At 41.7% G+C, this 16,615-nt stretch overlaps 1 protein-coding gene across 2 annotated transcripts; it reads left to right on the top strand.

Moving 5' to 3' along the window:
- Positions 1–3,055: 3,055 nt before the first annotated feature.
- Positions 3,056–16,610, top strand: LOC109877341 (CD209 antigen-like protein C). Of its 2 annotated transcripts, none has more exons than XM_031817288.1 (6): positions 3,056–3,401; positions 5,012–5,107; positions 8,696–9,070; positions 9,191–9,333; positions 9,434–9,537; positions 16,054–16,610. In XM_031817288.1, the coding sequence occupies exons 1-6, from the start codon at positions 3,299–3,301 to the stop codon at positions 16,211–16,213; spliced, it is 981 nt and encodes a 326-aa protein (XP_031673148.1). In that variant the 5' UTR covers positions 3,056–3,298; the 3' UTR covers positions 16,214–16,610. The 2 variants fall into 2 exon arrangements, with proteins under 2 accessions (XP_031673148.1, XP_031673149.1); XM_031817289.1 differs by having other exon boundaries at positions 3,065–3,401; positions 9,251–9,333.
- Positions 16,611–16,615: the final 5 nt, after the last annotated feature.

The raw sequence follows: 16,615 nt of genomic DNA, 5'->3' as shown, positions 1-16,615 counted from the left end.
AGGTTTATGTAGAGTGTAGGCATCTTGCTCTGATAACCATTCATTCACTTTAGCATCGCTTAACAGACTCCCTGTTTCTTCGACTATAGCTCTCTGTAAACGCTCTTTACCACCATAAGACCCGGGGTTAGAGGGATTATAATATATGTTTTTCAACAGCTGCTCAGCCATCCTTCTTGCCTCTCTGAGGTACAATAACTGTAATGAGCCACTTTCATATAACGACAACATTTCAGTTTGTGAATTTTTATTTTAAGAATGCAACAATTATTACGTATACAGACAATTCAGGATTTGTTGCAAGATACAAGTCCCCGTTTTCTCAACAATCACAGCATGCAACACCCTGTATATATTGTTTAGATTTACAGGTTTGTTTCGCTGAATTTTTAAAACACACACGTCTGATATATAAGTATATAAACAACAAATATGATACACATTCACATTAAAGGGTGGTTCAAACAAATAATGTAAAATCTTAGCCAAAGTTATTTCTAGTTCTTCAGAATCCTCAACAAGCCTTGATACCATATGTGACCATTGTAAACTCTCGCCCGTATGTCGGACATGTTTCATGATTTGCTCCATTTTTAACACACGCTCTACAATAACCCCTGTATTGTGGGTTGTGTAGAACTTTACATTGTTCACTTTATTTTCAATAATCTGATGCATAACATTTGTAAGGTCTCTCAAAAGAAAAAATGTATTTATTCGCTCAAACATCGTAGACACATAGTTACCCATAGCTCTAAATAAACAAAATGTCACTCGGTCTCTTGGGATTTATTGAGCCAGAAAAGCATCACATCAGCCATCACAGCTTCCCTGTATTTGTTGTCGTCCACCAGGGTGTGTCGGATTTCTTTGAGTTTCTCATGGATGAAGAGGGCCTCCTTCAGTTCATGTAGGAAGGCTTCGGTTACCCCGTAAACTCTAGGGATAGACGGCGCAATACCCATAGACTCCAGGGCGATGACCAGCGCTGGTATAAAACGGCAGGACCACAGTCTTTTCACCAGCTCCTCAAAATGATTGAAAAAGTAGTATCTAGGAGGGTCGTAGAGGCAAGGATGACGACGCTGGCTGGGATGATTGATCTCACAGCCGATGCATTTTTCTCGTATATATTCGCCAATCACCACGTTTAAAAGTGTAGCTACAGAGGCCTTGATTGTATCCACAAAAACAGTACTGGCCACCCCATCAAACACATCCTCAGGCTGGGTAAATGTCGGGGGTGTCACGGGTCTTGCCAGGGGTGCGTAGAGTGTAGGGCTTCGTGGCATAGAGTCTTTAGTGTCGGGCCCCCATGACGTAGTGGCTTCCTCGTAGATGGTCTGGAGATCCATGGTGTATGCTGAAATGAAGAACTGTCTGCTTTTTTTCTTTTTATTGTAGAACAAGGCCCTTGGGTATCTGGGGGGGCGGGGTTAAAGCATCCGCTTACTTAGTTTTCTTCTGACGCTGTATCTTCTTGAGGCTCTTTTGCATCGTAATCTTTACGATTCGTATATATTATGCACTTCTTTAAATGAACAAGGCTCTGACGCTGTTGGCTCTGTACAAAGAGAGCATCCAACGGTTGCAACATTTTCAATTCCAGTACATCCCAACTGTTAAAAGGAATAAGCAGACGCAGTCGGGTATCCCCAGTCAGGCCACCACCCCTAAGTTTGTGGTTTCGGATTGCCTCGGTGCCGATATAGAACTCCACGCTGCCGCACGGTCGGCCATTCTTTCTTTGTATTTTCACCCTGTGAAATATTTGTCCTGAGGAGTCCGGGGTACCTTCCCAACGGGTCTCGTGGCCCGTGAACACACTATACCCCTTGGTGATAAGGCTCAGTTCAGGACACACAACCTTGCGAAAAACCGACCAGTCTTCAACACCATATTCCAAGCCTACAGTCTGGTCTGTATATTCTTCTCCTTCATCTACCGTATAGAGGGTCACTCTACAGGCCAGGTAATCAAACCGATACCCCCACTGCTGGCCATTAGACATCAACACTTGATCTGTCAGAGCATTTGCTGGCGGTATTTGGGTTCTATACACATTTAAAAAACGTTTTTTTGGCGCATCATATATTGCTGGTTGATACTTTGCCCTTGCTCTATGGGCAACCCGAAGGCCTGTTTCAGTTGTTACAGTCATCACTGCTTTGGTACCGATCCCAAATTCCATGGTTATTCTTAAGATCTTGTGCACTCTTAAACAGGTATTGTTCAGCGGCTTTATAAGGGGCCTTAACCAACCCAAACCGTGAGAAACAGTAACAGGTTGACCTGACACATGGTCACTTACTCAACCCAGGGCATGCACCCTTCTACATGACATAGGGTCATAAATCATTACATAGGGTCATAAATCAGGCTTGGGTCATCAATCATTAACGGCCTGTCAAAGGGACCCTTACTCACCCCATAGCCCCCACCTAACCAGGCTTGTCTATCAGGCTTGGGTCATCAATCATTAACGGCCTGTCAAATGGACCCTTACTCACCCCATAGCCCCCACCTAACCAGGCTTGCCTGACCAGAAGACATGCACACGTCATCACTACATAGGGTTCACATAGAGTTCACATAGGTTCACATAGGGTCATCAATCAAAATTTTGACCCGTGACATCTACTCTATTCTCTCTCACACACACTGAATCATGCACACACACACACACACACAGAATCATGTACACACACAAAACAAATTAGGTATATAATACTCAATACCTATTGTCAATCTTAAGATGTACAGTTAATTATGTAACATTTCTTGTAGACTGTACACAAGTCTCTCTCTCTTTCCCTCTTTTTATTAGCAACATGTCATGTGACTTTTTTTTATTTTTTTTATTCATTATCAATTATTATAAATAACTTTTATAATAAGAAGAACAAAGGCACAGATTAATAAATAAAGGAAAAATCTCTGAGTTTGTGAATGTTAGTCACAAAGTGCGAGCCATGATGTCACTTCCTTACGAACAATGTCACATATAGTTATTGCGGAATATAACATCTTGCTTGAAAGAGACGTTCTTTCTCCTGCAGTCGACCACATACAGACAGAGACACCAATGGAGAGGCACATCAGACAACAACTTGTCATTGAAGTTAGAATCATACAGCAGATATTAGTCTGTTAGAAAGGTAATCATACAGTAGAAGTAAGTTAATACTATAAGTAAAAGTAAAAATCATATATACCACAATAAAAGGTCAGACAGTCTGAATTAGTTGATTAATTGATTGATTGGGGAAATCATTGATATTCGGTACGGTTAGATAAGATGGCCGACTACGTCAACAAACAGTTGATTGAATTAAAAGAAGTGAATCAAGAAAACCAGAATAGAGCAACGAGGAGCGTGAAGACTGAGACCCATCTCTCAGGTACAAAGAATGATCTTTCTCTCTCACACACACACACACACACACACACACACACACACACACACACACACACACACACACACACACACACACACACACACACACACACACACACACACACACACACACACACACACACACAGATGCAGACAGGTATGAGCGCACAAACCGAAAGCACACACATATTCTGGCACGTGCAAACACACTAATAGCACATCATAGAAGACACTCGTTTTTTATTGTTCTGTCTTCTGTGTGACCACAACCTGCTGTGGTCACATACACTAAAATGCATAATTTCCATGTTATTTTTTACTTCAGTTGTTGGAACTATGTACAACTATTTAATAAGATCAATTGAAAATAATATTTTTAAACAACAGCACAGTGGATACCCCACCACTGTTTTTGGTAAACAGCTGAGGGGCTGGTTTACCTGGTGACCTGCCTGTTTTATCCGCTCAGAGAAACGTTTTAAAAAATGTATGTTGCAGAAATGTAACCACTCTCAAATTCATAGACAGAGCTACAGTATATATGACTGGTACTGTATGTAATTCATAGACAGAACTATGTATGACTGGTACAGTATGTAATTGATAGACAGAACTATGTATGACTGGTACAGTATGTAATTGATAGACAGAACTATGTATGACTGGTACAGTATGTAATTGATAGACAGAACTATGTATGACTGGTACAGTATGTAATTGATAGACAGAACTATGTATGACTGGTACAGTATGTAATTGATAGACAGAACTATGTATGACTGGTACAGTATGTAATTGATAGACAGAACTATGTATGACTGGTACAGTATGTAATTCATAGCTACAGTATGTATGTCTGGTACTGTGTGTAATTCATAGCTACTGTATGTATGTCTGGTACTGTATGTAATAGCTATATAGCTATAGCTATAGTACGTATTCAAGGACTGTCCATCCATGAGATCAAAATGATAGTTTTACCCATTTGAGTCTACACAGTGTTTGCAGTTCTGTGGTAGAACAAGCTTATATTTTGGGTCCTGATGGGGTTAGAAAGTTAAACTAAGCTCATGAGGCATTTACAGTAGAAGTTACATTCATGAAGAATGAATAGGTAAATATTATACATTTCAAAATCCCAACAATGTAAGCAGCAATCACAGATAGCCTCTTTACGTCTTGCTTTAGCTATATTGGGTAATTTTGGCTTCCTGTTTATCAGAATTGAGATGACAGCACTCTTGAGCAAACGTTCGCTGCCAACCCTAAATCGGGGGGAGGGGGGTTTGGTTGTCAGGATGTAGGATGTAGGATGTTGTATGTTGTTTATTCTGTTTGTAATCATAATGTAGGATGGTGTGTGTGTGTGTGGAGGATGTAGGATGTTGTATGGATGGTGTGTGTGTGTGTGTAGGATGTAGGATGTTGTATGTTGTTTATTCTGTTTGTAATCATAATGTAGGATGGTGTGTGTGTGTGTGTGTGTGTGTGTGTGTGTGTGTGTGTGTGTGTGTGTGTGTGTGTGTGTGTGTGTGTGTGTGTGTGTGTGTGTGTGTGTGTGTGTGTGTGTGTGTGTGTGTGTGTGTGTGTGTGTGTGCCTGTGTTTCTCTGCAGATGGAAGACTAAGACTCTACAGGCTGGCTGCTGTGTGTTTAGGAGTGCTGTGTGTTCTACAAGTCACTCTCAACATCTCCCTGAGGCTGGCTTTCTGTGAGTGAGGCTTTGTCCCAACTGATACCCCACTATCACAGTACTTTTGACATTGCACTATATAGGGAATAGGGTGCCATTTGGGACTGCGTACTGAAACCTATTTCAGTCGAAGTCAAGCACTGCCAATAATGTGACAACAAAAACAAAAGAACTGCATCAGCTCTACTTGAGTACACAAACCATGTCTACAGTGCATTCTGGAAGTATTCAGACGTCCTCACATGTTGTTACGTTACAGCCTCATTATAAAATTGATGAGGAGAAGAAAAAATTGAATCAATCAACACACAATGACAATACCGCATAATGACAAAGTGAAAACAGATTCATAGAATATTTTCCAAATGTATAAAAAAAAAAAACATAAATACCTTATTTACATAAGTATTCAGAATTGAGCTCAGGTGCATCCTGTTTCCATTGATCTTCCTTGAGATGCTTCTAGAACTTGATTGAAATCCACCTGTGGTAAATTCAATTGATTGGACATGATTTGGAAAGGCACACACCTGTCTATATGAGGTCTTACAGTTGACAGAGCATGTCAGAGCAAAAACCAAGCCATGAGGTCAAAGGAATTGTCCATAGAGCTCTGAGACAGGATTGTGCTGAGATACAGATCTGGGGAAGGGTACAAATACATTTCTGCAGCATTGAAGGTCCCTAAGAACACAGTGGCCTCCATCATTCCTAAATGGAAGAATTTGGGAAACACCAAGGCTCTTGCTATAGCTGGCCGTCAGGGACGTGACGGCCAGGTGCTTCAACAAAAGTACTCTGACAGAACTCCAGAGTTCCTCTGTGGAGATGGGAGAACCTTCCAGATGGACAACCATCTATGCAGCACTCACTAATCAGGCCTTTATGGTGGAGTGGCCAGACGGAAGCCACTCTTCAGTAAAAGGCACATGACAGACAACGCAGGAATGGCTTCAGACTCTGAATGTCCTTCAGTGGCCCAGTCAAAGCCTGGACTTGAACCGAATCGAACACCTCTGGAGAGACTTGAAAATAGCTGTGCAGCAATGCTCCCCATCCAACCTGACAGAGGTTGAGAGGATCTACAGAGAATCATGGGAGAAACTCCCCAAATACAGGTGTGCCAAGCTTGTAACCAATAATCATACCCAATAAGTCTCGAGGCTGTAATCGCTGCCAAAGGTGCTTCAACAAAGTACTGAGTAAAGGGTCTGAATAATAATAGTAAATTTGATATTTCTGTTTTATTATTTTTAATCTTGGAACTACCCATCCCAGATCCGGGAGAATTGTCAGCAACTCCACTAATTAGCATAGTGCAATGGTCAAATAATCTTACTAGAAAATATTCATATTCATGAAAATCACAAGTGAAATATATTGGAACACAGCTTAGCCTTTTGTTAATCACCCTGTCATCTAAGATTTTCTAAATATGCTTTACAGCCAACGCTAGACAAGCATTTGTGTAAGTTTATCATAGACTAGCATAGCATTATGCCTTGCTAGCAGCAGGCAACCTTGTCACGAAAATCAGAAAAGCGATCAAATTAAATTGTTTACCTTTGATTAACTTCGGACGTTTTCACTCACGAGACTCCCAGGTAGATAGCCAAAGTAAATTTTTTCCCAAAATATTATTTTTGGAGGCGAAATAGTTCCGTTTGTTCTTCACGTTTGGCTGAGAAATCACCCGTAAATTGCGGTCACGACAACGCCGAAAAATATTCCAAATTAGCTCCATAATATTGACAGAAACCTGGCAAACGTTGTTTATCGATAGCCTAGCATAGCGTTATGTCCAGCTAGCAGCAGGAAGCTTGGTCACGAAAATCAGAAAAGCAATCAAATTAATCGTTTACCTTTGATGACCTTCGGATGTTTTCACTTACGAGACTCCCAGTTAGATAGCAAATGTTCCTTTTGTTCCATAAATATTATTTTTATACCCAAAATACCTCAGTTTGTTTGTCACATTATGTTCAGAAATCCACTGGTCACGACAACACCGAAAAAAAATCCTAATTATATCCATAATATCGACAGAAGCATGGAAACGTTTTTTGCAATCAATCCTCAAGGTGTTTTTCAAATATCTTTTTGATAATATATCAACCGGGACAGTTTGCTTTTCAGTAGGACCGGGAGGAAAAATGGCTACCTCTCTCTTTCACGCAAGAATCACTCTGAGAGCCATCAGCTGGCCACTTACAATCCTCCTGTTTGTTTACGCTCATTCTTCAACATAAAGGTGTGAAACTACGTCTAAAGGCTGTAGACACCTTAGGGAAGACATAGAAAAAGGAATCTGGTTGATATCCCTTTCAATGGGCAATAGGGATGCATAGAAAGACAGGGGTTTCAAAATAAGGGTCATTCCTGATTGGATTTTTCTCAGGATTTCGCCTGCAATATCAGTTCTGTTATACTCACAGACAATATTTTTACAGTTTTGGAAACTCTAGATTGTTTTCTATCCTAAGCTATCAATTATATGCATATTCTAGCATCTGGTCCAGAGAAATAGGCAGTTAAAATAAAAATAGTGCCCCCTAGCTTAAAGTTGCACAAATTTCTACAAAACTGTTTATGCTTTGTCATTATGGGGTATTGTGATGTCATTATGGGGTATTGTGTTTAGATTGATGAGGGGAGAAAACCATTTAATACATTGTAGAATAAGGTTGTAAGAAAGTCAAAGGGTCTGAATACTTTCTGAATGCACTGTATAAGCCTGGGATATCAACCATTCAAAGTTGGCCTTATTTGGAGTGACCATAGAATTCTATGTAAGTGACCTAACTTAGTAAAATATTTGCCTGCCATTTGGCCATGTCTTTTGCTAACCTAACATAACTAATGAAAGCCAAGTTTGATGTGTTTATCTTCTGACCATTTGGGCGGAAGTGTCTGGGAACGAGATTAGGTGTCATCTAAACTTAACTTTACAGCCTGTTTCTTCCTTCAGCACAGCTTGTCCCCCTTTATATGTTTATATCATATTCAACATAGTGGGTCATGTCACACTTGACATGGGTGATATTGTCACACAGTTAGGCCATGTTTATGAACCCTTTATAAAGCATGCCATATACTTAAAGATGCTAAATAACATATGTATGTAGTGTTTATGAAAGCATTACGAAGGCTGTATAAAAGCCTTCATAAGCTGAAGGTCATTTAAAGCGGGACCATGAAGGTCAGGCTATGTTATGAAGTTATTATTTGTGAGTATTAAAGATTCAATCCCAATCAGTGAAAGAATGATTGATCTAGCTAACTAGCAGATTTACATCAATCATCAACGTCAATGATGAGCTGATAGTCTGTCCTATTTTCCTGATGCCGATTATGTATTTTGTAACCAGTGGTGGAGTGATATTTGTTTAACACCTTCTTACACCACGTTAGGCAATCCTCATTTCAAAATAGTCTCTAAACATCCATGTCAATCTTGAATGATAATTCATCACGTTTTACTGGTGAAATGTCCACACTGCATGTCAATCATCTCAGTCATTATCATGGGAATATGCATTTAGATATTATTGAATTACTGTTTTGTGAGGGAATTAACCAGGAGCTATATGTATCAATCCTTTCCAGATAACAGAGGCAATGAGACTGCAGAGAAAGACCTGCTACAGACCAGTTACAAAACCCTGACTGAAGAGAGAGACCAGCTACAGACCAGTTACAAAACCCTGACTGAAGAGAGAGACCAGCTACAGACCAGTTACAACACCCTGACTGAAGAGAGAGACCAGCTAAAACCCATTTTCAACATTCTGACTAAAGAGGGAGAGCAGCTACAGACCAGGTACAACACCCTGACTAAAAAGAGAGACCAGCTACAGACCAGGTACAACACCCTGACTAAAGAGAGAGACCAGCTACAGACCAGTTACAACACCCTGACTAAAGAGAGGGACCAGCTACAGAAGGATAGAGATGATCTCACGTCAAAGTTCTCTAATCTGAGTGAGTTAACCTGATAAATTATCAAAACAACACATATCTAATATGCAGTAAACTTGTGTTCGTATTCTACAATAATAGGTGCAGAATAACAAGATGGAAATGCATGTTGTTGTCTTGTAGAACAAACATGTCCTGAAGGCTTTCAGAAGTTTGAATCCAGTTGGTACTTCCTGTCTACAGTGAAAAAACCCTGGAAGGAGAGTAGACAGGACTGTCTGAAGAGAGGAGCAGACATGGTGATCATAAACAGTGATAAGGAACAGGTGAGAGAATCAAACATGCCTTGGTCAGTAATGTATCTTCCAGTATTTAACACATGTAGTCTATAGTAGTTGAAATCATCAGTATCTTTCTCACCAACAGGAGTTTCTATTCAGCTTCAATAAGAGAGCCTGGATTGGTCTGACTGACTCTGTTACTGAGGGGGCCTGGAAATGGGTGGACGGCACCCCACTGACCACCCCAAGGTAAGAGATTACTGCTCTATAATAATACTGACCACCCCAAGGTAAGAGACTACTGCTCTATAATAACACTGACCACCCCAAGGTAAGAGACTACTGCTCTATAATAACACTGACCACCCCAAGGTAAGAGACTACTGCTCTATAATAACACTGACCACCCCAAGGTAAGAGACTACTGCTATAATAACACTGACCACCCCAAGGTAAGAGAATACTGCTATAATAACACTGACCACCCCAAGGTGCTGACTACTGCTCTATAATAACAATAACCATCCCAAGGTGCTGACTACTGCTCTATAATAACACTAACCATCCCAAGGTAAGAGACTACTGCTCTATAATAACACTGACCACCCCAAGGTAAGAGATTACTGATCTATAATAACACTGACCACCCCAAGGTAAGAGACTACTGCTCTAACAACACTGACCATCCCAAGGTAAGAGACTACTGCTCTATAATAACACTGACCACCCCAAGGTAAGAGATTACTGATCTATAATAACACTGACCACCCCAAGGTAAGAGACTACTGCTCTAATAACACTGACCACCCCAAGGTAAGAGACTACTGCTCTAATAACACTGACCACCCCAAGGTAAGAGACTACTGCTCTAATAACACTGACCACCCCAAGGTAAGAGACTACTGCTCTAATAACACTGACCACCCCAAGGTAAGAGACTACTGCTCTAATAACACTGACCACCCCAAGGTAAGAGACTACTGCTCTATAATAACACTGACCATCCCAAGGTAAGAGACTCCTGCTCTATAATAACACTGACCACCCCAAGGTAAGAGACTACTGCTCTATAATAACACTAACCATCCCAAGGTAAGAGACTACTGCTCTATAATAACACTAACCATCCCAAGGTAAGAGACTACTGCTCTATAATAACACTGACCACCCCAAGGTAAGAGACTACTGCTATATAATAACACTGAACACCCCAAGGTAAGAGACTACTGCTCTATAATAACACTGACCACCCCAAGGTAAGAGACTACTGCTCTATAATAACACTGACCACCCCAAGGTAAGATACTACTGCTCTAATAACACTGACCACCCCAAGGTAAGAGACTACTGATCTATAATAACACTGACCACCCCAAGGTAAGAGACTACTGCTCTATAATAACACTGACCACCCCAAGGTAAGAGATTACTGCTCTATAATAACACTGACCACCCCAAGGTAAGAGACTACTGATCTATAATAACACTGACCACCGCAAGGTAAGAGACTACTGCTCTATTATAACAATAACCTCAGTGTAAGGAGTAGGACTGATTATCCGTGTTGTTCATAATTCAAAGAACACAAGGTGAGACTTGACCATCCAGGTGTGATAGAAACCTTTAGCAAATTACATGTTCCTTCAAATCATGTTCATCGATGTCATTCCATGAGAACTAACGACATATCTTAAAATATCATTAAAAAATACAGATAAAGTGTTGGTTCTTGTTCCAAATAAGGCAATGCTCCTTTTAAATCTGAAAAAAATGTCTCTACCCACACACTCACTAGACTCTAGCCACACACTCACTAGACTCTACCCACACACTCACTAGACTCTACCCACACACTCACTAGACTCTACCCACACACTCACTAGACTCTACCCACACACTCACTAGACTCTACCCACACACTCACTAGACTCTACCCACACACTCACTAGACTCTACCCACACACTCACTAGACTCTACCCACACACTCACTAGACTCTACCCACACACTCACTAGACTCTACCCACACACTCACTAGACTCTACCCACACACTCACTAGACTCTACCCACACACTCACTAGACTCTACCCACACACTCACTAGACTCTACCCACACACTCACTAGACTCTACCCACACACTCAACTACCCACACATCACTAGACTCTACCCACACACTCACTAGACTCTACCCCACACACTCACTAGACTCTACCCACACACTCACTAGACTCTACCCACACACTCACTAGACTCTACCCACACACTCACTAGACTCTACCCACACACTCACTAGACTCTACCCACACACTCACTAGACTCTACCCACACACTCACTAGACTCTACCCAGACACTCACTAGACTCTACCAACACACTCACTAGACTCTACCCACACACTCACTAGACTCTACCACACACACTCACTAGACTCTACCCACACACTCACTAGACCTCTACCCACACACTCGCTAGACTCTACCCACACACTCACTAGACTCTACCCACACACTCACTAGACTCTACCCACAACACTCACTAGACTCTACCCACACACTGACTAGACTCTACCCACACACTCACTAGACTCTACCCCACACACTCACTAGACTCTACCCACACACTCACCAGACTCTACCCACACACTAACCAGACTCTACCCACACACTCACTAGACTCTACCCACACACTCACTAGACTCTACCCACACACTCACCAGACTCTACCCACACACTAACCAGACTCTACCCACACACTCACTAGACTCTACCCACACACTCACTAGACTCTACCCACACACTCACTAGACTCTACCCACACACTCACTAGTCTCTACCCACACACTCACTAGACTCTACCCACACACTCACTAGACTCTAGCCACACACTCACTAGACTCTACCCACACACTCACTAGACTCTACCCACACACTCACTAGACTCTACCCACACACTCACCAGACTCTACCCCACACACTCACCAGACTCTACCCACACACTCACTAGACTCTACCCACACACTCACTAGACTCTACCCACACACTCACTAGTCTCTACCCACACACTCACTAGACTCTACCCCACACACTCACTAGGACTCTAGCCACACACTCACTAGACTCTACCCACACACCTCACTAGACTCTACCCACACACTCACTAGACTCTACCCACACTCACTAGACTCTACCCACACACTCACTTAGACTCTACCCACACACTCACTAGACTCTACCACACACTCACTAGACTCTACCCACACACTCACAGACTCTACCCACACCTCACTAGACTCTACCTCACCACTACTCACTAGACCTCACCACACACTCACTAGACTCTACCCACACACTCACTAGACTCTACCCCCACACTCACTAGACTCTACCCACACACTCTCACTAGACTCTACCCAACACACTCACTAGACTCTACCCACACACTCACTAGACTCTACCCACACACTCACTAGACTCTACCCACACACTCACTAGACTCTACCCACACACTGACTAGACTCTACCCCACACACTCACTAGACTCTACCCACACACTCACTAGACTCTACCCACACACTCACAGACTCTACCCACACACTAACCAGACTCTACCCACACACTCACTAGACTCTACCCACACACTCACTAGACCTACCCCACCACCACAACACTCACTAGGACCTCTACCACACACTACCAGACTCTACCCACACACTCACTAGACTCTACCCACAACACTCACTAGACTCTACCCACACACTCACTAGACTCTACCCACACACTCACTAGACTCTACCCACACACTCACTAGACTCTACCCACACACTCACTAGACTCTAGCCACACACTCACTAGACTCTACCCACACACTCACTAGACTCTACCCACACACTCACTAGACTCTACCCACACACACTCCACCAGACTCTACCCACACACTCACTAGACTCTACCCACACACTCACTAGACTCTACCCACACACTCACTAGACTCTACCCACACACTCACTAGACTCTACCCCACACACTCACTAGACTCTACCCACACACTCACTAGACTCTAGCCCACACACTCACTAGACTCTACCCACACACTCACTAGACTCTACCCACACACTCACTAGACTCTACCCACACACTCACTAGACTCTACCCACACACTCACTAGACTCTACCCACACACTCACTAGACTCTACCCACACACTCACCTAGACTCTACCCACACACTCACTAGACTCTACCCACACACTCACTAGACTCTACCCACACACTCACTAGACTCTACCCACACACTCACTAGACTCTACCCACACACTCACTAGACTCTACCCACACACTCACTAGACTCTACCCACACACTCACTAGATCTACCCACACACTCACTAGACTCTACCCACACACTCACTAGACTCTACCCACACACTCACTAGACTCTACCCACACACTCACTAGACTCTACCCACACACTCACTAGACTCTACCCACACACTCACTAGACTCTACCCACACACTCACCTAGACTCTACCCACACACTCACCAGACTCTACCCACACACTCACTAGACTCTACCCACACACTCACTAGACTCTACCCACACACTCACTAGACTCTACCCACACACTCACTAGACTCTACCCACACACTCACTAGACTCTACCCACACACTCACTAGACTCTACCCACACACTCACTAGACTCTACCCACACACTCACTAGACTCTACCCACACACTCACTAGACTCTACCCACACACTCACTAGACTCTACCCACACACTCACTAGACTCTACCCACACACTCACTAGACTCTACCCACACACTCACTAGACTCTACCCACACACTCACTAAGACTCTACCCACACACTCACTAGTCTCTACCCACACACTCACTAGACTCTACCCACACACTCACTAGACTCTACCCACACACTCAGACATACTTACACTGATACTGAAAGACATGTACACACAAAACACACACATGTATATTGACGCCACAAATCAGTCCATTTAAAATCTTATTTTCCCTTACCCGTCCTCTTACTCTAACCCTAATCTTAACCCTAAACTAACTCTAACCCTAACTTTAACCCTAAACTAACCCTAACCCTATACTAATTCTAACCTTAACCCTAACCCCCTAGAAATAGTATTTAACACGTCCACACACACTTTCACATTCTTTCACATTCTTTCACATTCTTCACACTCACCCTGCAACTCTGTTTATTATCCCATTTAAAATCTTATTTTCCCTTACCCGTCCTCTTACTCGAACCCTAATCTTAACCCTAAAACTAACTCGAACCCTAATCTTAACCCTAAACTAACTCTAACCCTAATCTTACCCTAAAACTAACTCTAACCCTAATCTTAACCCTAAACTAACTCTAACCCTAATCTTAACCCTAAAACTAACTCTAACCCTAATCTTAACCCTAAACTAACTCTAACCCTAATCTTAACCCTAAAACTAACTCTAACCCTAATCTTAACCCTAAAACTAACTCTAACCCTAATCTTAACCCTAAAACTAACTCTAACCCTAATCTTAACCCTAAAACTAACTCTAACCCTAATCTTAACCCTAAAACTAACTCTAACCCTAATCTTAACCCTAAACTAACTCTAACCCTAATCTTAACCCTAAACTAACTCTAACCCTAATCTTAACCCTAAAACTAACTCTAACCCTAATCTTAACCCTAAAACTAACTCTAACCCTAATCTTAACCCTAAAACTAACTCTAACCCTAATCTTAACCCTAAACTAACTCTAACCCTAATCTTAACCCTAAAACTAACTCTAACCCTAATCTTAACCCTAAAACTAACTCTAACCCTAATCTTAACCCTAAAACTAACTCTAACCCTAATCTTAACCCTAAACTAACTCTAACCCTAATCTTAACCCTAAACTAACTCTAACCCTAATCTTAACCCTAAACTAACTCTAACCCTAATCTTAACCCTAAAACTAACTCTAACCCTAATCTTAACCCTAAACTAACTCTAACCCTAATCTTAACCCTAAAACTAACTCTAACCCTAATCTTAACCCTAAAACTAACTCTAACCCTAATCTTAACCCTAAAACTAACTCTAACCCTAATCTTAACCCTAAAACTAACTCTAACCCTAATCTTAACCCTAAAACTAACTCTAACCCTAATCTTAACCCTAAAACTAACTCTAACCCTAATCTTAACCCTAAAACTAACTCTAACCCTAATCTTAACCCTAAAACTAACTCTAACCCTAATCTTAACCCTAAAACTAACTCTAACCCTAATCTTAACCCTAAAACTAACTCTAACCCTAATCTTAACCCTAAACTAACTCTAACCCTAATCTTAACCCTAACTACTCTAACCCTAATCTAACCCTAAACTACTCTAACCCTAATCTTAACCCTAAAACTAACTCTAACCCTAATCTTAACCCTAAAACTAACTCTAACCCTAATCTTAACCCTAAAACTAACTCTAACCCTAATCTTAACCCTAAAACTAACTCTAACCCTAATCTTAACCCTAAACTAACTCTAACCCTAATTGCCTAGTCACTTTTTATTTTGTGTTTAATATTTTCATTTTTTTATTTAGCAAATGTTTTATTAATATATTTCTTACTATTTAACTCTGCATTGTTGGAAAAGGACCCGTAACTAAGCATTTCATGGTCAAGTTTACACCTGTTGTATTCAGCGCATGTGACAAATCAAAATGTTTATTCATTTTTTTCTCTGTCTTGTTTACCCTGTAGTTACTGGCACTCACAGCAACCTGATAATGGTGGTGACAACCCAGAAAATGGGGAGGAGGACTGTGTTGAACTGAACACAGAAACCTGGCGTCCTGTAAAGGCATGGAATGACCAGTCATGTTTACACAATCGTTACTGGATTTGTGAGAAAGTGGTTTAACGTCACCATTACAACAGAGGAGGCTGGTGGGAGGACGCGCACATATACAGCACCTTACAGTGCACACAACTTCATTCTCTCTCTCTAAGACACACACACACCAACCCACTGCTGGTACTGTACTGAGGGGCAAACAACCTGATAATGGTTGTGAACCAGGATATATTGTAACAAGGACTGTGCTGATGTTAATATTGGGTATTCTGAGCCTGTATATAAATATTCTGACATATCATTTACCTCTCAACATAACTGGATTTGTGAAGAGTTATACAGTAGCTCATTATATAGCATTGCTACAGTGCTAATGCATCTCTCTCTAGGTAAACAGTGTGTAGACATACTGTCATCTGTAAAATGCTTGTATTCATTGTTTAAATAGAAACATATTATGTGATTTGC

Source organism: Oncorhynchus kisutch, unplaced genomic scaffold (assembly GCF_002021735.2).
Source record: "Oncorhynchus kisutch isolate 150728-3 unplaced genomic scaffold, Okis_V2 scaffold978, whole genome shotgun sequence".
Taxonomy (NCBI): domain Eukaryota; kingdom Metazoa; phylum Chordata; class Actinopteri; order Salmoniformes; family Salmonidae; genus Oncorhynchus; species Oncorhynchus kisutch.
This window is presented reverse-complemented; position numbering and strand designations above follow the sequence as displayed.

Excerpts from the sequence above, each read along its gene's own strand:
- LOC109877341 (XM_031817288.1), top strand. The coding sequence starts at position 3,299 with ATGGCCGACTACGTCAACAAACAGTTGATTGAATTAAAAGAAGTGAAT. Across the intron at positions 9,071-9,190 it reads GTCAAAGTTCTCTAATCTGA|AACAAACATGTCCTGAAGGC; the intron begins GTGAGTTAACCT and ends GTTGTCTTGTAG. Across the intron at positions 9,538-16,053 it reads ACCCCACTGACCACCCCAAG|TTACTGGCACTCACAGCAAC; the intron begins GTAAGAGATTAC and ends TTTACCCTGTAG.